General features: G+C 41.3%; 1 protein-coding gene across 2 annotated transcripts; it reads left to right on the forward strand.

The window, feature by feature from the left end:
* Window positions 1-1,306: 1,306 nt before the first annotated feature.
* Window positions 1,307-25,107, forward strand: LOC308280058 (glycerol kinase). Of its 2 annotated transcripts, XM_080720316.1 has the most exons (21): window positions 1,307-1,428; window positions 4,648-4,721; window positions 5,220-5,326; window positions 6,485-6,562; window positions 6,905-6,984; window positions 8,546-8,683; window positions 9,365-9,474; window positions 9,669-9,735; window positions 10,981-10,998; window positions 13,951-13,986; window positions 14,101-14,168; window positions 14,934-14,976; window positions 15,353-15,433; window positions 15,592-15,670; window positions 16,346-16,442; window positions 17,128-17,212; window positions 17,740-17,860; window positions 19,780-19,923; window positions 20,603-20,689; window positions 21,475-21,564; window positions 22,854-25,107. In XM_080720316.1, the coding sequence occupies exons 1-21, from the start codon at window positions 1,336-1,338 to the stop codon at window positions 22,862-22,864; spliced, it is 1,707 nt and encodes a 568-aa protein (XP_080576442.1). In that variant the 5' UTR covers window positions 1,307-1,335; the 3' UTR covers window positions 22,865-25,107. The 2 variants fall into 2 exon arrangements, with proteins under 2 accessions (XP_080576442.1, XP_080576443.1); XM_080720317.1 differs by lacking the exon at window positions 10,981-10,998.
* The last annotated feature ends 1,018 nt before the right edge of the window (window positions 25,108-26,125 follow it).

Here is a 26,125-nt window from a genome sequence, read left to right on the forward strand (position 1 = left end):
GGGCCAGGATGTTTAACAGAAGACAGGTACAGCTACAGTTATAAGCTTATGAACGTGTGAATGGGTGACATATGAACACTCACTTGAATACTGGGCATCAGAGTTTTAAATGCTAAGTAGGCTACACTCACTTGAATACCCCTCACTCACTCACTCACTCACTCCCTTCCTTTATACCTTGTTGTCTATAATGGTATAAATATAGGCGACTAAGTAGGCTACACTCAATTGAATACCCCTCACTCACTCACTCACTCACTCCCTTTATACCTTGTTGTCTATAATGGTATAAAAATAGGCGACTATTCCAAAAACGTCGGCGACACTGTCGGCGACATGTAAAAGCTGTCGGCGACAATTCCAAATCAGGCAGGCGAGAATTCCACCGAAATTGGTGAGCCTTCCTCGGCGACTCTTCCACGTTTTCCGGCGACCTTCATTTCGGCGAGATTACCTGTTACCGGTAGAGACTAGAGAGGCCGACTGGGAAACAGGAGGACCCCGATATGCGTCCGTTCGTGTCCACCTATCAAAAAAGTGTCCTTCCCTGTGCAGGATGCTTAAACATTGTAGAGCAGTATGTTTTGTTTAATTGGATGGCCTTGCTGCCCAGGCATCTTATCTGTTTGCCCCAAAACTATTGACAGCACCCAAGCCAGCTAGTGCCATGTGGTCCTCCTAAAATGATGACATTCCAGGATATCCAAAGATATCAGGTTCTAAGTAGTAGCACAACCAACATGGACAAGAGGACAGGACAAGACACAAGGACACAATAATGGAAAAATAATAACATACATTATTATTTAGACAACTTGTAGGCCTATTTGTGAATGAAGAGGATGATGAAGTTGATAATAGATCCAAGGGCGCCATCTTCTGGCTTGTTATAGTAGTATATAGATAGATAATTTAACAGGTCTAGAAGATTCTAGCCTAGGGCAATAAAAATAAAAAATAATGTATTTTGTATGGAGAACCGTTACATCATCCTGTTTGCAAAATGAACAAGAGGTATGTTATAAATATCAGTGAATTTAGCCATGATAGAGTTTGTGTGACCTCTCCTTCTGCTACTGACTGAATGTACGTCATCAGTAACGGCCAAAATGCGTCACCCTTTTACGCACTATGACCGCGACCCAAATCCGCCCTACGTGCGTGCGTGACTGACTGACAGACTCACCGGGTGCGTGTGCCGTGCGTGTGTCTGCACGTGTGTGTGTGTGTGTTGCTGCACGTGCGTGTCATTGAGCAGCAGCTTTAGTGGCGGACGGACGGACCTCCGGCGGCGGCGGGGCTCTCGGCAGCACACTGACCCACTGAGCACCGCACATGAACCAAACCATGGCCGCGTCCTCCAACCGCGTTCTGATGGGACCGCTGGTCGCTGCCATCGACCAGGGAACCAGCTCCACTAGATTTCTGGTAGGAGAAACACTGCTAATATACTAACTACTATTACTACTACAGTACTACTACTACTACTAGTAGTAATATTACTAGACATACTAGTAGTCTAGTAGAACTAACCTGGTCGCTGCCATCGACCAGGGAACCAGCTCCACTAGATTCCTGGTAGGTCGGAGACACTGCTAATCATGCCGACAACAACAACAACTACTAATAATAATAATAATATTACTAGACATACTAGTACTAACCTGGTCGCTGCTATCGACCAGGGAACCATGCTCCACTAGATTCCTGGTAGGAGACCCTGCTATGTTTCTCAAACTTTTACATTTCAAGTTCTCCCCTTAACTCTGACAGTGTACAAATGGAACCAAATGGACCAGTTAGGGTCCATTTGGTTCCATTTGTACACTGTCAGAGTTACAGACTTGTATGGGTCCATTTAGACCCCCATAAAGGAACCCACAGAGTCCCTGGAATGAGTGGAATCCACTTTGAGAACCACTGTGTTAACTAACTACTGCTACTAACTCCTATTGTTACTAACCTGGTCAGATTCCTCGTATAGGAGAAACTGCTATACTAACTACTATTAGTACCTAACCTGGCAGGAGACACTGTTAACTAACTATTACTAACCTATTCAGGAGCCAGCTCCACCAGATTCCAGACACTGCTATTCTAGCTAGTAGCGACCAATAATAACTATATTGCTATACTAGCTAGTAGCTACCAGTACTGACTGCCTTGCTATACTGGCTAGTGGCTACCAGTACTAACTACCTTGCTATACTAGCCACCGATACTAACTATCTTGCTATACTAGCTAGCTATCAATACTAACTACCTTGCTATACTAGCTACCAATACTATCTATATTGCTATACTAGCTACCGATACTAACTATTGCTATACCAATACTAACTACCTTGCTATACTAGCTACCAGTACTAACTACCTTGCTATACTAGCTATCAATACTAACTATCTTGCTATACTAGCTGCCAATTCTAACTACTTATATTAACTACTACTTGTAGAACTACTAACCTGGTTGCTTTCATCGACCAGGGAACCATAGATTCCTGCCACCATTGGTTCTCAAACCCTTTAATTTCAAGGACCCCCATAACTCTGAGAGTGTATAACCAAATGGACCTGCAAGGTTCCATTTTAGCCACAAATTGCAACTCTAGATTTTATTTAATATGTTGAATCTAGAGTTGCAACTTCAACCACTCACCAACATGGCAGTTGTACGGAAAGCTAGAATTATCCTCTTTCTATCTGCAAAGTGTTTGTTTGATAAAAATCCTCTGCAGACATGAGCTACTTTCTGTCAAGAAATTCATTACGGTTGATTTTTCTTTCCCCCTTGGCTTGGAGTGTTGGAGTTGGGAAGCTCGCGTTTTCAATAACGCAATGTCCTGCTGCCTCCTGAATTATGTGCAATTTAGAACCTTGGAAAGTTGGTACGCAGGTACACTGGTACGCAGGACCACGAGCGCTTCCAAACTCCAACACTTATAATCACCTGCACGTAATGCCTTGACAGAAAACAGCTCTTAACATGTCTACTGTGGATTTTTATCAAACAAACACTTTGCAGATAGAAAGAGTATAAGCTTTCTGTACAACTGCAATGTAGGTGAGTTTAACATTGTTTAATACAATCAGATAGCACTTTTCTGTTTGGATGTATTAATCCTGTCAATGGTTGATGTTGCAAATATAAATCATAAACGCTCTCAGAGTTAAAGACCTGGTCCCTGAACCACACTTTGAGAACCACACTGAGATACACTACTAACTACCATACTAGATACACTCCACACTAGATACCTCATGTGTGGAGCATGCGGAAGCGATACAGATTCTCTCAGTTCCGCGATGCATGTGCCACAGACAGAGCTGATGAAGGTGTCTACCTTTCTATGCTAACTACTGCTCACCTAAAGTCTGATGACGGAAGGTTTTTTCATTGTTTTCATTTGACACTTGCTTTGGCATTGATTGTAAAAACATGTTTTCTCATACCAATAAATTAAAATATATTGTGTGTTTTTTACAACAATACTGTCAGGGTCACACTGTGTGTGTGTGTGTGTGTGTGTGTGTGTGCAGGCTGTGCACACGCGCGCTTCATCAGCTTTACAATGTTAAGGTCATATCAGGTGACCTAAATGGGGACAGGTGAACTCTCTAACATACATTACAGCTGTCACAGGCTTAATCAGTTAGATTTAGCCAGCAGTTATAATCGGGAGATAAGCGACTGTCAGGTTGCTTAAATGTTGTCTGCAAAAAGCAACCTCATGGTGGCGCTAGAAGAGGGGCATATAAGGAATCAGGGGCGGAGGTTGTGGTTTGCCAGCCAAGGAGTGTGTGTGCAATGTTTGGCATGGATAGGGGCAACGTTGCTGGAGATAAGAGTAGGGACAAAAGTGTGACGTGACGGACAGACGGAGGGACTGACTGACAGAGGGACTGACAGACAGCCGGTGGAGGTTTTCATAGTAACGGCAACGCAAAGTGTAGACAAATTTAGTACCAGTAAGACTCCCTAATCTGGAGATAAGTGACCGACAGGTCGCATACACAAACTTTAGAAGGCAATTGTAGCCAATCAGGAGGGAATATGGGAAATGGGACAGATCCATGTTGATGACATGATTTTAGAGATACTGTGTACCGCTTTGTGTGATTTTAGGCCAACATCAGGAGCAGTGTAGAAGAGCTAGAAGAGGGGCATGTGAGAAATCAGGGGCGGAGGTTGTGGTTTGCCAGCCAAGGAGTGTGTGTGCAATGTTTGGCATGTATAGGGGCAACGGTGCCGGAGATAAGAGTAGGGCCAAAAGTGTTACGTGGCGGACTGACGGAGGGACTGACAGACAGCCGTTGGAGGTTTTCATAATAACGGTCGCAATGAAATTGGCAACGCAAAGTGTAGACCAATTTAGTAACATCAACTGCTGGTCGGAAATGTGAGTGTGAGACATGTCTGATTGTAGGGTTAGAGAGTAGACTTAAAGCGACTGTTACTGCAATGCATTGGGATTTTGCAGATCTGCCACTTTCAAAAAAGTATTAATTTAGAATTATAAGAAATTTGAGCTTAAGTGTTTAAATATTCATCAGCAGGAGTGGGTGACAGTGTCTGCCTTGTGCAATAATTACACATTCTTAAACCGTTCGATTCAAACCATGTGCCTTTTTCCCCATCTTTTGAAGGTGTTCAACTCCAAAACAGCAGAGCTGCTCAGCCATCATCAAGTGGAGATCAAACAGAGCTTCCCCAAAGAAGGGTAAGTTGTTACAATTCATGGATAGAATGCCAGGCAACATCTTAACCCATTACATGAGGCAGATACTACAAATGCCTTCTAAACCCGTAGTTCTCAAACCTTTTCGTGCCAAGGACCTCCAAATTGATGTATTAGAAGCAAAGAAACACAAGGTTCTTCTTGTGGTGAGGCAGACTGCATGGAAAAGATGCATCAAAGTATTTACAGATGAGCAAATTATGTTGAATCTGAATATTTACAGAATTACAACGCATATCAAATTGACATATCAATAGTTGATATAATGTAGTTTGAGGCCCCTGTAGATTGTTTCCATGGGACACAGGGTTAGTTTCGTCAAGAACTGCCAGGACAAACTGCTGCAAGGCACCACGTTTCCTTTGTTCTGTTATGACTAAATTTTTTTCTTATTGACTTGCCGAAGCAAAAAGAATAAATTACTTTGGAGTATGCTGACAGACATGTTAAACGATCTGATCTGTTGTCTGCATTTCCCAGATGGGTGGAGGAGGACCCCAAAGAAATTCTCAACTCGGTGTACGAATGCATGGAGAGAACATGTGAGAAGCTCACCCAGCTCAACATTGACATCTCCAACATCAAAGGTACAGTATTTGGACACTTAATGCACAGCCGCTTGTTGGCTGATGTTGGGACACCTTGCATGGCCCTATAGCAGGGACCTTCAACGTTTTTCAGGCCAAGGACCCCTTAGCTGAGAGAGAGATGAAGGAGGGACCCTCCACTACATATGGGTTTTCAGACATTTAACAACTTAAACCCTCAATACTTTTAAACTTCAACTTTGGCTCCGTACTTTGTCTGCTCTTTATTCCCTGTACACAAAACCTCTTCGCTGAAAATATTCGAAGAGTGGCTATTTTTGCGGGTTCAATTGGTTAATGTAAAAATACAACCATTAAGTCCCCATCAGACAAAGATGGCAGCCCCCCTGCAATATCTGTGAAGACCCCCTTGGGGTCCCGGACCCCCTGTTGAAGACCCCTGTGTGTGCATTGGATACTCAAGTGCCGTGTCATGCTTCTGGTAGAGGAGTATTTATGTGTATTCATCATGATCAGTGCTGCAATATGGGCCACAGCCTGTTTTATGAAAAATAAAAACACAATTAAATTTGAGGGAGATTATCAAAAGGTAATCTAGCATTTGACTCATAATATTATAGTTCAGGGGTCTTCAACAGGGGTTCCGCGACCCCTAGGGGGTCCATGAAATTGTCGCTTGATTAAAAAATAATAAAATGGTCATTAGTCTTTTTTTCACATGTATGTTGAAAAGGAATCATGATTCTGTCCATTTTGAATAGCTTGTAATATACATGATTACCGTGCAATTGACAGATTGTTGATAGTATTGACATTGGTTCTCAGTTAATAAGGTATGTTTAGAAATGGCAGTGGTATAGCCACCCTGCTCGCTGTACCTTGTACACATGCATGTTGTAACGCCGACCCTACGAGGTGGTAGGGGGTCCCTGCTCAATCTCCCCATCAGTTTGGGGGTCCCTGGCCTGAAAACGTTGAAGACCCCTGTTATAGTGTATACTCCTCAACTTGTACATAGTTTTTGCTGTTTTTGAACATTTTCGAAAAAGAGATTTCCTCAGGTCTTAATGGGTTGACAAAATATACAGGGTTGTATGTGTTTCTATTTATGTCGAGCTTCCTTTTATACAGTTGTATTAATTGAGGCACAACAAACTGCAGCGCTGCGCTGACCCAGTCTGATTTTCTCTTCTCTAGCTATTGGAGTGACGAACCAGAGGGAGACCACTTTGGTTTGGGACAAAGTGACAGGAGAACCTCTCTACAACGCTATCGGTAAAGTGTCTAGGAGTGTGAATAAGAGATCCCAACATGCTAAAATTCACATTCTCATCACATGCACAGTAAAATCCACCCAATTTTGCCACGCTTCCCACATTGATCCTGACAATGCTGTTTTGTCATTGTCTTTGTGACTAAATAATACTATGGGTGATTATTTTATATATTTTCAACAAAGCCAACAACAAATACCCATTTGAGGATCTGTATATATACTTTAGTCAGCCAGCCATGAAATGTAATCTAGTGCATTTTCCATTCAAGACATTTGACATGGTCTGCCCAAAGCAAAGACAAATACATCAGCCTTGAATAATAATACTATGTTTCTTTCAGTGTGGTTGGACATGCGGACACAGTCAACGGTGGAGCGACTAATCAGCAAAACCCCTGGTAGAAATATGAACCACCTCAAGGTCAGTCGCTGTGAAAGGCTTGAATAAGTCTCTAGTAATAGCATAACTATCTATAGCATAACTAACAAATTTGACATCATTTACTGTACACATTTAATGAAATGAAGGGGGACAATTATAAATGTCAGCATTCTTTTGGTACACAAAATTACAAAGTGGAAATCAGAGCTTTTAGCGTTATGTCCACCATGCAGAGATATTGCTCTGCCATTAGCCCTGGGCTTAGATGATGTTTCGCATCTCTGAATTCCTGCAAAATGTGGGACCGGCGAAAGATCCCGTTTATGTCCTTTTTACGCATATCGTATCCAAAAAGTAAAGGTACTCCTCAACTCAAAAAGATGTTTGCAATTTTGACAGAAAAGGTAATTTAAGCAGCGGGTTGGCTGTGCCATGTTTTCTCACTCACTACCGACCGCGGCCAGGAGTGTCGCACCAAATTATGGGCCCGGGGTACAATGATTCCCTGCGGGCCCCCCATGTGCTTCAACTATTGAAAAATAGCAGATATACAAGCTCACAGTGTGGCACAGAGTGCCGCGCTGCGAGCTTGTAGATCTGCTATTTTTGAAAAACCTTGGAAATCTTTTGAATATTTCAAATCCTTCATTTCTATGTCAGTGGTGCTCAAAATCTTTCGTGTGAAGGACCCCCAAAATGATGTGTATTTGGCCACGGACCCCCATCTCAAAATATTTCGTTCCAGGGACCCCCCAGGAGCAAAATTTGAGTTACAAATGTTCGCTTAAAAAATACATATATATATATATTTGCACACATTTTTTCAAAAATAGCAGATCTACAAGCTTGCAGCGCGCCGTGAGCTTGTATATCTGCTATTTTTCAATAGCTAAAGTATAACATAATTAAGGCCCCTCCGCCTTGGGCCCTAGTAACTCAGTCCCCCCCCTTGTGATGCCCCTGACCGTGGGTGTCAGTGCTGCTGCAGCTGCAACTTCCTGCAATGTACAAGGAAACATGGCACATGCACAATTTTACACAGAGCTCTAGTGTGGGGGACTCCTTTCATGCGGTTTCACAATTCGCAGATTTGAACAGTGGTTCTCAACCTTTTCAGGCCGGGACCCCCCACCCTGACGAGCACTAAGAGTTGAGGCATGGCATTTTGTATAACACGGTTCTATTGTGAAAATAGCATGTAGATCGGCTATTTTCACAATTTCTGCCTCTAATATTTGAAATTTGGCCAATGGTTAATTTGTCATTTTAGAGGTATTAAAAAGTCCTTAAATTGTCACTTTAGAAATGTGCAGATACCCTCTATACACTTAAACTGTATGTTGGTTTGTTTACCAACATACCATGTTTGCACATTGTTTAACCTAATGTGTAACCAATGTTGCACATTAGGTTGATCATCTGGGGACCCCCCAAAATAATTTGGGGACCCCCCCGGGGTTCCCGGCCCACAAGTTGAGAACCACTGGATTAGAACATGCCTGTCAAAAATGGTGGTCGCGAGATTTTATTTAGCTTTAATCTATGATTGCTACATTCATTATTAAAACTATAAAATAGATGTGGTGTTGTTTCCCCGCAGCATAAGACGGGGCTTCCCATCAGCACATACTTCAGTGCTGTGAAGCTGCGCTGGATGATGGACAACGTGGAAGAGGTCCAGGAGGCGGTCCGCTCTCAACGCGCCATGTTTGGTACCGTCGACTCCTGGCTCATTTGGGTGAGACCAGTGTTGTAAAGTAACTAAATACAGTACATTCACAATTCTGAGTTATTTGTACTTTTACCTGAGTGTTTCCAATTTGCAATACGTTTACTTTTACTGCACTACATTTATATGAAAACTTTAGCTACTAGTTACTTTGTAGATTTTGATTATTATCACAAAAAACGGCCGATCTGAATACACAACCCGAAAGAATGACACCACGGAGGTTTAAAAAGGACTTTAATAATACAAAATTAAAATAGAAATGTAAGTAAAAAAAAAAAAGAAAACAGCCGATCTACCAGCTCACAATGCGTCTATTTTCAAAAGATGTTTATACATTTGAAAACGTGAAATAGGACACTCTTCCTAATGGGTACTTTGCAACAGAGTGTTTCTACATTGCAGTATTGATACTTCTACTTAAGTAAAACATTTGAGCACTTTTTCCACCACTGGGTAAGACTCAGCAATGCTACTGCCACACGCTCCCTTGAGCAAGGCACTGAACTCCAGTGCATGGATTAAAGTTCTCAGTGAGAAAATAGCCTATGAGATACTAGGCTGTCTTCGGTTATTATTTTGAGATTGGAGCATTTGAAGCGGTCAAACTAGCAACAAATTGTGTTAATAATTCATAAAAACAAAGATTAAACCTCTGACGTGAAAGTAAAGATGACTGTGATTCTGCAGTGCCTGACAGGAGGGAAGTCCAGTGGAGTTCACTGCACTGACGTGACAAACGCCAGCAGAACCATGCTCTTCAACATTCACACTATGGACTGGGACCCAGACCTGTGCAAGTATGTTCACCATAAGAATAGTACTAGTATAACTTATATTGTTACTATTACTGTTTGTATTACAATTTCACAACCACTACCACTACTATTAATACTACTACGGTTACTATTTCTATTCAAAAATGTGGTACAAAGTGTTACATGATCTGTCGTGTTTTATAATATTTCCTTGTTTTTTCCGCAATGACGTACAGATACTTTGATATTCCAATGGAGATTCTGCCAAAAGTGAGGAGTTCTTCAGAAATATACGGTTTAATGGTAAGTCTGGCGACAATTTCCTTCTAAAGCTTGCCTATCCGTTTGAACAAACAGTGACACTTTACAAGACAGGACAAAAGCAAGTTCTACTAGGTTATGTTGTCGTGTTCTTAATGTGTTTGTATTTTGTTAAACCTCGTCACCTACTGTCCCTGTTTAAGTACCATGTATTTTGTTTTTAAATGTATGCTTCAGATTCTGTTTTAGGAATAGACATAACATTATTTTGCAAATGGTGTACACTATATGTCACGGAAGGATACTACGTCTTGGTAAACAATGAAATGAAGAGCATGCTTGACAGAAACAAGGTCAACATGCATAGATCTTAATCATAGTAAAACACCATTGTAATAACATACTTCTGAGTTTTGTTGTGAAGGACGTTAATATCTGTATAGTCTCTCAAGCCAGCCTATCACTTTCACAATCTTCAAATGCTGCAGAGACTGTCTGTAAATCGAATCGACAAGGAAGTGGTCATCTTCCAACGGAAGATAAGAGCTTCTTCTTTTGAACTTAGCAAAGTTCTGAATGATTTTAATTTAGTAATTTTCAGAGCTTCTGAATTATGGACAGCGAGGCGGAAGCAGCTGAATTGCGGGAGTCAACACGCCTTGGCTTGAGAGACTTAACATTTGATTGCAAACAGGGGTGTCGCACCAAATGCTGGGCCCTGGGTACAAGGATTCACTGCGGGCCCCCAATGAATGTTCTTCATAGGGTTTAACGACCCATTTAGACTGGGAATGCATTATTAAGCATTATTTTGTGCTTTAACTATTGAAAAATAGAAGATATACAAGCTCGCTGCAAGCTTGTAGATCTGTTATTTTTGCAAGTCTTTGAATATTCCAAATCCTTCTAAGGTTTTTTGAAAAACCTGTGTTTCTATGTCACTGGTGCTACATATATTCAAAGATTTGCACACATTTTCACGACTTTTCAAAAATAGCAGATCTTCAAGCTCTTGTATATATGCTATTTTTCAATAGCTAAAGTATAAAATAATTAAGGCCCCTCCACCTTGGGCCCAAGTAACTCAGTCCGACTTCCCCCCCCCCCCCCCCCTGTGATGCCCCTGAGTGCAAACAGGCTGCTCGGAGTGTAATGGTGAATTAGTTTGTGTGTCGTTACCATGTGTGCTCTAAACCGTTTTCAAGTGCATGCTGGGTTGTTTGAGGAGTCCTTGTGTAGGCATTTTACTTTTGTGTGTACCATGTCTGTCTCCTCTCTCACTGGTAGAAAATATGTTCTAGCCGGGTAAGTAAATAACCACCTCCCGTGATCTCCTCACCAACGCAAGCCTAACCCACCCTTAACTCGCTTCTCTGAGGCCAAAGCAACAAGCCATAACACCAGTGCATTTCCAAGCCTGAAACCCTGCGGCAGCTACCTGTCCCGCTTGCTAATTTATCCATTTACTGACAGCAAAGTGGGGTGTGGCGGATGAGGGGTGTCAGTGTTGATTTCGTCAACTAAAACTATGACGAAAAAGTTTCGTCGACTACCTTTTTTTCACTGACGGAAACAAAATAATCTATGATGACTAAAGCTAAGACTAAATATACTGAATTTCGTCAACAATTTCGTCAACAAATAAAAAAACAAGACTAAAATGTTAGGGAGGGACTGGTGGAGAAGAGATCCAGTAGAACTGGACAAGTCATTTTGATTGTGTGCAGGTGTCACGTTCCAAAAATAGACGATCTATGTAGATCTGCTATTTTTGGCATGCAGCTAAGTATGAATCAGGCATTATTACAACACTATCACGGCCTGCTAATATAAGTTTTGGTTGACCAAATCAGCTGCAGATTTAATCGACTAAAATCCTATGATATTTAGTCAACTAAAACTAGTCTAACACTTAAACATTTCAGATGACTAAAGTATGACTAAAACTAAACTAAATGAAATGTTATTCAAAAGACTATCACTAAAACTAAATCAACACTGGTGTCAGACCTTGTTAGACCTGATACATTTTGCTCTTTCTTGAGCATACATAAGTTGGTCTAAAAAAAAGTTTGAAGATGGCTAGTGACACCTTTTTGAAATGTGGTTTGGAAGAATCACCTTTCTGCCACTTCAACCCAATATACTTGTTTAACCCAGGGTCTTTCCCTGCACACCATGTGTTGAGAGTTTGTAGATCGGCTATTTTCGCAGAATGTTTGCCTATTATGACACGCCCAGAGTACGGATGCCAGTGTTCAAGTGGTTATAAACTTGGCCCTGGTCTATGTGATGAAGTGTCCCTGATAAAGATGCTTAACCCCTGTGCACTGCAATTATATATCCCTAATAGTTAGCCTGGCTTAAAAGAAGAGTAGAAATTTGACATATGTGCATATGTGAAATTTCCCCTTTCCCTTACCATCTTTAGTATAGTTAATATGCATTAAGTTCCGACAAAGTCATCTGATTGGTTGAAAATAATGGCTATTTACCTGTGCTTCAAACGAGCATTACCGCACACCTAATCAAAATTGGGGCGCCCTCTCGCCCCAATGTACAGTATATAAGTAAGCATGTATCATAGTTGTTATGCGTTTTATATGCGGAGTATAGGGCCTCCCCTTGGGCAAGGGGGGTTCCCTTTCCCCTCTAGTAAAGCGATGGATGTTTGGCCTCCCATGTGGGAGACCCAGGTTTGAATCCCCAGTATAAAATCCCCTTCGTTGGAAATGTGCTGGATGGCCACTGGTCGTTATCACCCCATGTTGCACCTGTCTCAGACTTGCAGCATGCATGCTATCCGGCTACCGCACTCTACCGCCTGCCTAGGAGATTCTCTATCCCACACAGACACTCGCAAAATCTCTTCACTCTTGGGCAAAGTGTATAATTATTGTATAATGATTTGAATTTATTCGGTCTGAGAAGGTAAAGTGAACTTGTGTTTTGTAAACTTTGAGTAATGTTATCCGGGTTGTAACTAAGGCTGCACAACAGAAAAGCTACGCTTTTGGTCATGCTTCACACACTGTTGTCTCTGTTGTCATGCTTCACATGACATCACAAGATATAAATGGTAAGACGGAATTCAGTTCCCAGTGGATTCCTCGAGACTCTAGTCAGTGCACCACACTTGCAAAAGTGCGAAATTAGCAGATCTACAAGCTCAAAACGCGCTGCTTTGCGCCGCATTTTCGAGCTGCGTTTTCGAGCTTGCGGACCTGCTACTTTTGATGCTTCTGTGTGATGCTGTAGTATGATCAGGTATGGTGTTAATTTACAAATTAACACAAAAATGTATATAGAATATGTACATGAGAAGTTTCTGCCCGACATTGAAGACTGTCCTCACATTTTGGCCACATTAAGTCCCAAGATCCACACTGGAGCCGTGATGTTTCCATGTGGATCACCAAGATTTTGTTTCATTCGTATGTAAAGCATCTTTATTCATTTTGTGTCCAACTACTTGTCACCCCAGTTGCACTCTGGTGAATGTCGCACCGAACAGTGGTGGACATTTTAAACCATGCACTGACCCAGACATGTCGGCGTCATTGTTAAACTGACCCAGACCTGTCAATCATTGTCTCCGTTTGGAGTCGAGGAGGAGTGAAGACATTTGATTCCCCCCCCCCCCCCCCCCCCTCCTCCAATCCTCTCAATGTGTTGCCATTGCTAGAATATCTTTTATCTTCAAAAGGTTGCATTAGATTTATTTTGACCTACACATGGCAAAAAACAAACGAACATGTAGTTTGCTTTCTGGCTTCTGTGTGGTTCAATATTGTGTACAGTTAACCTTTTTGTCTCATCCTCTATGTCAGCAAGACTTGGGGATTACAATCTCTCCTCTTTGTCTATCCATCTGTGGTGCGCAGAAAAATGCTGTTTCGCTCCCATGTACATGTGGCGCGAGACATATCTGGTGTCAGCCTTGTTGATGTTTTTAAGTCTTATGCTTGTTCCAAAAGCTGTGTTCACGATCACGACCACAGGGGTGGAAAAGCATGAACCAATATGATAACCCATTTGCCATAATCATTGTTGTTTGTGTCATTTAAGACTAATAGTCTCTAAAGTCTGAAAGTCGGTTGAAATTTCAGGTTTGTATTAGGTTGAATAAAACAAGGAAATGTTAAATAACTTAAGCAAACCAAATGATTAAAAAAATCGGAAAAGATTCTACGTGTAAAAATATGTGGGAAAGGTCCTCTAGTTCAACTTATCTTAATTTAACTTTTCTTTTGGCAGAAATCGGGTGCTCTCACAGGTATACCTATTTCAGGGGTAAGTACATTTTTAAATGTCTGATTGACATCAACTCCATTCATTTTGCTTTGTGCGTTGTCAGCAACCACCAGTTACTCCATCTAATCATCTGCTTGTATTTGTCAAACACAGTGTCTCGGGGACCAATCAGCAGCGCTCGTTGGACAGATGTGCTTTCAGGATGGACAGGCCAAAAACACGTACGTCTTTTTATCTGTCTCTATTGCAGTTTACACTACAAGGGCTGATAAATTAATAGGCTAATTGAATTTCGAATATTCCCCAACTATGGGATTAAAAAATATTAGAGTATAAAAATGTATATTAGAATTGGAAAAATGGAAAATATATAGGCCATACATTTGTTTCTTCTTTTGTATTGACCCTGTCAAATAAACATATGAAAATATTAAATAATAATATCTGTATATATTCTACATTCGGGCCAATTTCTAAGACCAATATTCAAATGTAATTTCTGAGGAACGTTAACAGCCCTACACTCTACATACAGTAGCCTATGTGACTATTATTTACCCTGCCGTTTGATTAGGGCAAGGATTCCTAAACCTTTCAATCCAGTTTCATTCTAAAACTGAGCTATTTGATCCGGTTTACAAAAAAAGGGAGACAAATATATATACAGTATATCGTATTCCAGTGGTTGGTTCTGGTCGGCGTGGCATTGTTTTTGTTCCCCACATAATGTGCTTAGTTTATTCCTTCTAGTCGTGCTACGAGTTGGAATACAAGTTGGACATACCAGATGATTATTATACTAAAATAAACGATTATACTAAACACATTTTAAACTAGGGTAATCATTTTGGAGGTGAACGGCACTGGAGGTTCCGGTTGTGTGTATCGGAAGTTATTCAGACCGGATCAGAAACCCCAAAATGGTATTGAGGCTTCAGGTAGTTAACGGTTCATCCAATGAAGCTCTGCTTACTGTGGCCTTGCAGGTATGGAACTGGCTGCTTTCTGCTTCTAAACACTGGATCTAAGGTTAGCTGATGCCTGACTGCCATCCATGTCTTCAATAGAGCACTCCTCACACAGTCTCATCTCAATTTATCATGTAACATTTTACCCTGGCTTTTCACAGACAACAAACAATTGAGAAACTAACAAACGGGGGGAAATGGTTTACATTGTGCTGTTTCATCCCTGGAACTACCTAATTTTGTTTTGTGATTTTCATAATTTCTTGCACATTACTTACTTGGAACATTTACTGTATATGTAGGACCTTATGCAGGGACAATAGAGTTCCTGCTGGTATAGGTATTGCTTACAAACTTCAGATGTCTTTGTTGTTACTTGAACTTCAAAAAGCTTGAATGGCTTGAACTTTATTTGTGTCTATTTGTGGACTGTGCAGCCTGTGATGTCCGACCATGGACTGTTGACCACTGTGGCGTACAAGCTCGGCCGAGACAAACCTGCCTGCTACGCGCTGGAGGTACCTGACATCCATACAACCTTCATTACACCGACTCAGTGGTTTTCAAGCTTTTTCATGCCAAGAACCCCCTTAGCCTAACCCTAAAATGTATTTGTCCGTGGATCCCCCATTGTGAGCTTGCTTGCTATTTTCACCATTACTGTGTGTTTCCCCAGGGCTCTGTGGCCATTGCAGGAGCTGTGGTTCGCTGGCTGCAAGACAACCTGGGCATCATTCAGAGCTCTCCTGAGCTGGGTACGTCTCTGCTACATTTCAGCCCTCATACGTATACTGTGCATTACATTTGGACCATGGTTTTGGGGCAGAAAGGTTAAATGTTGTGCAAACATAATGTTACTTCTTCACAACCATTAAGCCCTTTGCACACAGGACAGTTGCGTTTTTTTCGTTTGCGGCATGAATAAAACGCATTGGATTTGGTGTGCAAGGCTGTGCGGAATCGGCGCTGCGGATCCAAAAAGTTGTCATAAAAGGAGTGATTAGTTTTTTACCGCATGCGACAAGACGCACGAATCGAACTGGGTTCGATCGAGAAAAAAACGCACGGCGGCAGCCACTCGTCGCACGGCTAATTCGGAGCCGGTGTGCATGAGGTCATAGAGAATCATTGTTTTCTTTTAAAAAAATTATATTGTCCGTTTTATCCGTGCGGTTAAACGCGCCTGTGTGCAAAGGGCTTTACTTGTGTACAACTAATGCTTGACAGCCGGTTGATCACTTGAGCCATGTTTTATACTGTTCGCAAAGAAGCTCACAACACGTCGAGATGCGACACATCGTTAGCTTGTAGACAACTATTTTCAAAATATTTTGAAAGTTGTGTTACAAAATAATGTGATTTATGTGGCCGACAACAGACCAACAACCCTGTGTCACCACCTGTGTCTTTCTTTTTTCCTTCACATGCAGAGAAACTGGCTGCGTCGGTAGGAACGTCCTACGGCTGTTATTTTGTTCCGGCGTTCTCCGGGTTATACGCCCCCTACTGGGAACCCAGTGCAAGAGGGTGAGACCTGCGTACCATTCACATACAATACCTGTACACCACGAGAAGGTGTCTGCCTATTTCAGAAGCATGGCATTGGCATATCTAAACTTCTAAAGGATCCCTAAATCTTTCTTGTGCCCATTTTTTGAATCTGTCTTTCCGTCTTTCTTGGACTATTCTCTCGACTATCCATCTCACCCTTTTGCACCCTCTAATCTAACCCATACATGGGGAACTGGGTCAATATCCGAATACTGATGTATATTATTGATTTCAACTGTTCCACTTACAAACATGCAAGTTCCATGATCCATTTTAATTATTTGAATTTAACTTCATAAAGTTGTACTGTAAGTATTACTAAATGCATTTGAAGATGAATACAAATGTTACACTGAAAAATTAATGTTAATATCACATTATTATTACATTTGTGACTATCATGGGCTATTATTTGAGGGTTTACAGTATTCTACTGGTGAGAGTGTCAGCCAGTGGAGTGAGTGTGGAAATGTAGTGGCCCTCTCAATTAAAGCAAAGATTAAAGCCTCAATATGCAATTTCTGCTCAACTGGTTGCTTTAAACAGAAACAGTGCTTTAATCCCTGCGTCTCCTTTGTCTCTCTCTCTCTCTCTCTCTCTCTCTCTCTCTCTCTCTCTCTCTCTCTCTCTCTCTCTCTCTCTCTCTCTCTCTCTCTCTCAGGATTATATGTGGTTTAACTCAATTCACAAACAAGAGTCACATAGCCTTTGCAGCACTAGAGGCTGTTTGCTTCCAGACACGAGAGGTACGTTCTTTTCTCTCTCTGTATTCTCTCTTTCTACATACAATAAATATCTTTACATACTCTTCACAATATATACAGGTTATATTGGTGTTCCCTCTGAATCGGATGTTACTGTGTGCTTGGAGAGCACCTTGAAGCTGCTTGAAATGTATCAGTTTGATTTCTGAAAACCTGTGTGTGTGCGGCTGTCATAATTCTAATCGCAATTAATTGACATCATCTAAATTATTTTGTCATAATTGTTTCCATGTTGAACATTGTTCATATAGGACTATTTTTAAATGTGTTGTGAGCTTGTAGATCGGCTATTTCCACTATCAATGTTCTTTTTTTAATTTAAAGTTGTCAAATATGTCAGTCATTTCTTTGTATTTAGGTTACGTGTCATATCTGCCATGTGCGACTTCAAAGCCTACAAGCCAAACAGAAATGTAATTGTCAACGACAAACAAAAACACGATTAAATTGTTAATCGCAGTTATTTGAGTGACAATTAATCGTCATGTAAAATGTCCTAATCGTGACAGATTCTGGATGCCATGAACCAGGACAGTGGGATTCCTCTGACTCAGCTGCAGGTGGACGGAGGAATGACCTCCAACAGGCTGCTGATGCAACTACAGGCTGACATCCTCTGCATCCCTGTTGGTAAGAGATGATGATGGCGGTGATGATATGATGTAGGGGGTTTCAATGTTTTCAGGCCAAGGACCCCTTAGTTGAGAGCGATAGATGAAGCAGGGACCCCCACAACCTGTTCATAGATTCCATATAGTTTCATCGTTGGTTAATATAAAAAAGGAGGAAAAAAAGTTTCTATCACTCAAATATTTGGAGGACCCCCTGTAGTAACTCTGGGGACCCCCTAGGGGTCTCTGACCTCCTGGTAAAGACTCCTGATGTAGATCAGTGTTTCTCAAACTTTCAAATCTCAAGGTCTCCCTTTAACTCTGACAGTGTACAAATGGAACCAAATGAAGAGTCCCTGGAATCAACTTTGAGAACCACTGATGTAGATCAGTGGCCTTTTCATATCAAGGTCTATTATTTATTCTGCATTCGAGCCACGCACCGACCACCATTTGTTTAGATTTAGCCTCTCAGACCCAAAATGTAAGACTGTTTTGTTGCCATGCTGTATTGATGTGCCATAGGACTGATAACGGGTCAATCAAAATGAAACAAATCTTCTACATTCTGTAATTGTGTAGACTTCTTGCAAATTAAGTAATGCTGGTGTTTCTCAATAATGTAAAATGGACCCATAAGGGTCCATTTGGTTTCATTTTACGCATTCAAGAGTTAAAGATCTATAAGGGTCCATTTGATTACCAACTCTCCATCATTTAACTGGGGACCACCTGGAACCCCCTCAAGGACCACTAGTGGTCCCAGGACCACTGGTTGAGAAACACTGATGTAGACGATGGAGGCAATGATGTTGATGATGCCCGTTATGAAAACAATATGAAGTATGAAACAACAATAAGAAATGACAATGAAGGTGTTCATAACAATATCATCATAATGACAGCGATAAAGATGATGACATCGAAGATGACGATTATAAAGTCAACCACGATTATAAAGGCAATCAGGGTTCCCACGGTCACGAAATTCCTGGAAATATTTTGAAATTAGAAAAATATTTTTCCAGTACTGGAAAAGTTTTGGAATTGATCAAGGGTCCTGGATGGTCCTGGAAAAAATAGCTATGCATTGTTTTTGGTTATTGATTTTGTTAATACCTCTGAAATGACAAATTAAACATTGGCCAAATTGTCAAATATTAGAGGCAGAAATTGTGAAAATAGCAGATCTACATGCTCACAACGCCTCGCGTTTGTAGATCGGCTATTTTCACAATAGAACCATGTTATACAAAATTCCTCTACTCTTAGTGCTTGTCAGGGTGCCGGGGTCCCCAGTTCACATGATTATTTCGGGGGTCACGGCCTGAAAAGGTTGAGAACCACTGGCATACACTACCTGTCTTTGGGCATTGCACATAGGAGTAAGCGACTCGTTATTGAGCTGAATTATTGTTATATAGTCCTGGAAATTGGGTTAAATATTCTGGAAAAGTTTTAGTCCGATAAAATTAAGGCAGAGGTTGGACAAAATTGTATTATTTAGTTTTTCAACTGATTCTGTTAGGAAATTAGGTCTACTAGCCAGGATAAAAAATCTACCATGATCTGCTCACTGCAAATCACAGTGGCCAAATCAAGTTGGGCTCCCATCGACTTTCTATACAGGAGGAAAATACCCAGAAAAAAAATCTGCTTTAAGTAGGATGTGAGGGGTCTGTCATGATGCTGAATCCATTGCAATCATTTGTTTTGCACAAAAAACATTCATTGACCCCAGAAAACGCCAACAAAAGATGATTTATTTTGATGACTCATCACTTTTCATCACTAAACCATCATTTTCTGGGGCCATTTTTAGCCCAAGGAATGTTTTTTGTGCAAGCACTATTTTGGAAATGAATTGGTAAAAATGTGTGGGAACCCTGGGCAATGATATTGATAATGAAGGCTATGATGATGATGGTGGGTTCTCAGTGAAGCCGTCCATGCCTGAGACCACGGCTCTGGGAGCAGCCATGGCGGCCGGGGCCGCCGAAGGTGTCAGCGTGTGGAGCCTCAACCCCGAGGACCTGAGCGAGGTCACCTCCGAGAAGTTTGAGCCACAGATCAACCCTGAAGGTGCGTTGTGCAGTTGTCTGCTACATTGGATCCATTCCAACACTACTGTACATGATAGGTTTGGACTTACAACGGTTACAATGTTTCCGCCCGACAGCAAAGTCGTGTAACTGAAGGTCTGTAGATGTTTCACTGTTGTATGCCGTTCAACCGAAGGAACTTGTGATGTCTTTGGATAAAAACTAGATCATGCTCATTACTTTCTGAGCATTGCTTACAGCACTGTTTCCCAAACTGTGGGTCAGGACTAACTAACCCTTTCTAAATTTTAAAGGGGGAAAATGCTACTTTTCAGGAAGAAAATCTAAAAAATTTCAAAAACAAAAAGAGAAAAATCCAAGGAATTCCATGATAAAATCTAATACAATACGATCTAGCAGCTTACAACCCGGCACAAAGCGACGTGTTGTAAGCTTGAAGATCTGCTATTTTCACTAGTTTGGGTCCCCGGGAAAACGTCTTAATTTCTATGTTGGTTCTCGTCGAGTACCCAATAAGTTTGGGAACCACTGGCTTACAGTGGGTGTTAACAACCCCCTCTTTTTCTTTTTCTTTCTGGAAAGGATAAAAACAAGATGGAGCTTGCTCAAATTTCAACCTCTGTTTTACACCTGTAATGTGACAATAAAGATGCATCTGAACCTGAAACAACAATGAAATGCATGTGTTTTTCCCGTAGAGAGCGAGTTTCGCTACGCGAGATGGAAGAAAGCGGTCCAGAAAGCCATGAACTGGGAGACGACGGAGCCCGTTGGTAACGTAAATGGTAGGTGTGATTGTGTCCCAAACCTGGCCTGTGTACTTCATTGAACAGGCTGCCCCAGGGGTCTATTCTGGGGCCCCTCTTTTTATTCCCTCAACACCAGTGATTTTTAACCTGTGGGCCGGGGGCCGTGAAGGTGGTCCAAGTGGGCCCCCAAATAATTGGCAAAACACCAACATTTTAATAATTTAACATGTCAAACAAGAAATGACATACTTTGCTTGTTCCATTGATCCAAGCCGGAACACGATTGATTGATCATTAAAATAGAAATCCTCTGAAAGTGCCTGCAGCTCTCCCATCTAACAAGTTGGTGGGTCACGAATGCTTTTGAGGTTTTTCAGTGCGCCCTGATCCAAAGAAGGTTGAGAACCACTTCTCAATGGCAAAACTCTTTGCCAAAAGCTCGCAACACTTTGTGACACGTAGTGAGCTGGTAGACCGGCTATTTCCGACATTCTGGCAATATCCCGCTTGAAGAGATCAGATTTGCAATAATCAATGTGGTAACAAAGTAACCAGAGTTAATAACACTATGGGAACATTTGGCACCGATTCCAAACACTGGTTGTGTATTTATGGATTTATGGTAGTACAGTCTCAGAGGGCTTGTTTCCATTGTGGTCCATTATGCTCAATTCATCAGTAATACATATGTGCATACTTGCTATTGAAATGTTCTGTGTAAAAAATATATAACTTCAGTTCAGGCTACTGTAATTCTGTATTTGTATTCATAAGAAATATTGCACGTGTCTGTTGCCATGGTTGTGTCATGTGTCACCCAGGAGGAGAGAGCAGCATCTTCAGCAGTGCTCCACTGGGCTTCTACATCATGGGCAGCATGTTGATGCTCATCGGGGCAAAATTCATCGCAGGTCAGTGTCTGCTTCGTGCATGGATGTGTATCTGGGCACAAAGTGAGCGTACAGCCTACACCATGTTATTATTGCACTATTCAGTAATTTGGGCATTTAGCAGGTCTCATCTAGAGCCACTTGCAAAGTACATGACCGCGGTAAACGGCATGAAGTCAAGTAGTGTCAGGGTAAATGGATTCCAATGAGTAACTGATTACAAACATAATAGTGACAATAATTTATATTCACCAGCAGGTGGTGCAATGCCTGTGATTCGTGTGACCAGTACATGGCAAATGTCTAGCTGTATATCCTCACTGTCAGGCAGAAACCTTACCTTGTATCTCCAAGTTTAAAATTTGTAATTTATTTCCGTAAAGTAAAGCCCTGCTTCATCATACAAGACTGTTGCACAAAACTAGTGAGAATAGTTGATCTACAAGCACACAACACACATTGTGTGCTATTTTCACTAGTTTTAAAATGATAAATACTAAACGAACGGTTTTGGACATACAAGGTTTCCATATAAAGCAACAACGATCCTGCTTTTTCTAGAGTCCTAGACCACAGATTACTGATGTGTTGTAAATCTCCATCTGCAATCTCACAACTGGTCCCAATTTACAAAGATTGAGATTAGATTGAATTTGGTAGACAAACACTTCTGTCTATAAGGACATGCCCAAAAATGGGGATGCCAGGTTGAAAGCTGTTAAAAATCGCTTCACAGTTGTAAATACAAATACATTTAAAGAAATGTTAAATAATGTCCAATACATCGGCCAGATCGAAATATTGGTCAGACTCTATACCAGGGGTCTTCAACAGTTTCAGGCCAAGGACCCCCTTAGTTGAGAGAGAGATGAAGCAGCCTTCATCATTGTATTTTGGATTCATGTTAATGTGCGTTTTCAAATATCTAACCACTTGAATGGCCAATAATTAATAAACTTGACCTTTCACTCTGTGTCTGTACTTATTCTGCTCTTTTTCCCATCTACACCAAACCACTTTGCCGAAAATAGCCGATCTACAAGCTCACAACACCTCGCAGCGCGAAGCTTGTGAGCTTGTAGATTGGCTATTTTTGGCTAAAGTTATCAGAATATATAATATAGTTATATCATAGGGTTCAAGTGGTTAATATAAAAAGGGGAGTTTCTATCACACAAAGATTTGGAGGACCCCCTGTAGTAACTCTGAGGACCCCTAGGGGTCCCGAACCCCCTGTTGAAGACCCTTGCTCTACTGTATACCTCACACACATGTTGACTCACTGGGTTCTGTTCTGTCAATCCCATCAGGCAGTAAATAAGTCCAGAGGCTTCACAGAGTGGACCTGGATGAGAATGAGAGGCCAGTGGAAACGTCCCCTCCTCTCGTCATCACACCTCCAACGACCGCGCGGTTGGGCCGTCTTCCGTAAACACGCATTCCAGATGAACTGAGGCACCCCGCTGTAAACCCTGCTACTGGTTGGATAATCAGCCCCAACGGTCAGGACGCAAAAGCCAAGAAGAGACCTGGGTAATGAGGACAGAACAATATTTTCTTCCCCACCTTCTTTTACCCATTAGGACGTGTGAGGCCGATTCTAGTTCTCAAACCTTTTCATGCCAAGGACCCCCAAATGGATATGGCCGTGGACCCCCATCTGAAAATGTTTTGTGCCAGGGACCCCAAAAGAATTCCACAAAATTCTTGTAACACTTTGAAAACATTTCAAAAATAGCAGTTACAAGCTCACAGCGCGGCACAAAGTGACACCCTGTGACCTTGTATATCCGCTATTTTTGAATAGCCAACACAAAAATCTAAAATGAGATAAGATGCTTTCCCAGTTTTAATGGGTTAAACCATTTTAAACCCAATATACTTTGGTGACTGGGGTCCCCCTATGGTCTGTACTTACTTAGTCACCCTCTTTTTTTCCCCTCTCTATATGAAATCTCTTTGCCGAAAATAGCCGACCTACAAGCTTGTTGCCATGTGTTGTGTGAGCTTGTAGATCTGCTGTTTTCGCAGAATCTTCAACCATTATGCCATACCCAGAATAGGGACACTAGGGTTCATGTGTGGTTCTATATGTATATATTGTAATTTCCTCTGCGACAGACAATGTATTATACGCATGGTTGTCTCCATCAGCAGATGTGAATCCTAGATTTTGTGTGCACTGTCAGATTTGTTTCTTCTTTATTTGTAATATTCTACAATTGTTTATTTTATTATTATTATTATTTTTGCTCTGTTATATGCAGTACAGTAATTATTAATCATTGTTATAAATTCAGCGTGTAGGCAATGTGACATTCTTTGAGACGCACACCTTTATGGATTTTTATTTTATTTTTTATATTAGAGCACTTTATATAGTTTTTTTTTTTGTCATGTTGAAAGAGAGACGATTATTATATTTTGTACGAGTTTAAACGAACACACTGGAAGAAGCTTGATTTACTTTTTGGAAGGAAAATGTGTTATTGACTTGAAAGGATTAGCCGGAGGGGAAATGTGAAATGTTCTAGAAGATATTACAGTATGTCGTCTTGTGTGTGTCTAAGGTAACAAACAATTTCATTCTAGAGTCCTTAAGAAATCAGCAATCAATAGTACACTACCAAAAGTATAAAGGGACAGTTGCAGAGAAAATCTAACAAGAGCCTGACCGATTTTTGTGTCCGATACAGATCCCAGTTTTGGGGAATCCTGGACCGCGAATTTACATGATCGTTTTGGCCGATATGTTTCAAAGGTGCAACATTTTCGAATCAATTTGAAAAACGTTCTGTTTTGAGAGCACTCAACTTAATTGAGCAAAATAAATTATCAAATTAAACACAAATAACATTTCGATAAAAATAAACAAACGCATCTGCTTTTTGTCAAGAATGAGAATGCCTGTGGTTCAAGTCGGAACACGTTGGCTGCATAATTATTGATGAAATAACGCTAAAACAGTCAAATAATGGCCGACATATCGGTTGGGCTCTAATTCTAACCAAATCGAGACATATTCTTATTGTTATTTTGACAATTGTCAGTAAATCAGGCTGAGCTTGAATTTGCAATGGGACCTAGAATTTTTGTTTTCAGCTGTTTTAACGTGGTAAATGAGTCGAATGTTGTTGGAGAACAATTAATACTGTCAATTATTTTTCACTGTATCACTGCTGTAGTGAAAGCCAACAGATTTGAAAGTCGGGTGTTTGTTCAGGAGATTACTATACTTTTGTATCGCAGACACTACTGTGTTTTGGAGTTTTCCGTGTTTTCGTTTACACCCAAGAATTGCTGGAGATTTGCAAAGGGAATCTTAACAGGATCTGTAAACCCTGTAAAACCCTTGTTAAACCAGGCCATGTAGTCTTTGAAAAGAAGAAAGATACAAAGCTATAGACTTCTGTTTTTGCGATGAATAGCACTAACCTGCTTGTCCCATGTTTTGCAGTATTATGTCCCAAGCACATTGTATGTCACGACGGTAAGCTTGCATTTGGGAGATTGTACAAACAATGAAAGCCAGCATTTGCATTGTTTACTGTGTGTGAACAGAGGGTAGGGGGGGGCTTGTTGCAGATATTCTTCCATATGTGTTATTGGTTTGTTCTGTTTGGACAGTTATTTATTAAATTATCCAGCCACCTGTTGGAAGTGCCCAAATGACAACATTACAGAGTACAAAGGCATGAGGAGGTCTTTATCTGTGTGAACATCACTTATTATGTACTGTACATTGCAGGGTTGGGATCCATTTACTTGTCAGTGAATTGAATACAAAGGGAAAAAAGTAACGGTCTCTGTGTGTGTTTTATTTCATTATTATTCTTTGAAAGGATTTCATTGATTGTGATTTGAGGCGACATCTTTGCTCAGCTGATGCTCCTACTGTACTTGTGGTCCTACTAACTTACCTGGTCCAGACCCCCCCATACTGGGCTCCAGAGCAGGGGTCATCAGTGGGTCCGTACACAGACAAAAGTTACCGTGGCAAGACTTGTCTTGTCCGTAGGCAAATTCTAGATTTAGTTTACATAACGTTATGTTATTTTTTTTTATCCCACGATTTTGTAACCCATTTTTCACCCGGTGTCAATTATCTAATTAAAGTAATCCTGGGCGCTACACTCCCTCTGCCAACCTGAGGAGACAACGGACTGACCTCATGCTTCCTTCTATGCATGAGGAGTCCAAGCCACTTCTTTTCACCTGATGGGGGAGTTTCCCCGGTTGGACATAGCGCGTGGAAGGAACACGTTATTCCAACCAGTTTCTTTCCCCTCCATCAGGTGTCCCGGCTGGCCAGGGGGAGGCAGTATAGAGACCAGGACTACTGCATGTTTTTTTGTGAGGGTACCTACCCTAGGAGACACGGGGAGAACATGCAAACTACACACAGAAAGGCCCTTTTGCCAACCCAACCTAGGGTATGGGCACTGATGACACGGAGGAGAGAACGTGCCCATATCGTCCCCAGGGGGAATCCAAACCAGGACCTTCTAGCTTTGAGGCGGCAGTGCTACCGACTGTGCCACCATGCCCCCAGTCTCCAGGTTTTATTCTGAATATGTACGAC

The sequence above is a fragment of the Nannobrachium achirus genome (assembly GCF_963921795.1).
Source record: "Nannobrachium achirus genome assembly, chromosome: 24".
Lineage (NCBI taxonomy): Eukaryota > Metazoa > Chordata > Actinopteri > Myctophiformes > Myctophidae > Nannobrachium > Nannobrachium achirus.

Excerpts from the sequence above, each read along its gene's own strand:
- LOC308280058 (XM_080720316.1), top strand. The coding sequence starts at position 1,336 with ATGAACCAAACCATGGCCGCGTCCTCCAACCGCGTTCTGATGGGACCG. Across the intron at positions 15,671-16,345 it reads TCAGAGCTCTCCTGAGCTGG|AGAAACTGGCTGCGTCGGTA; the intron begins GTACGTCTCTGC and ends CTTCACATGCAG. Across the intron at positions 19,924-20,602 it reads GCCACAGATCAACCCTGAAG|AGAGCGAGTTTCGCTACGCG; the intron begins GTGCGTTGTGCA and ends TTTTTCCCGTAG.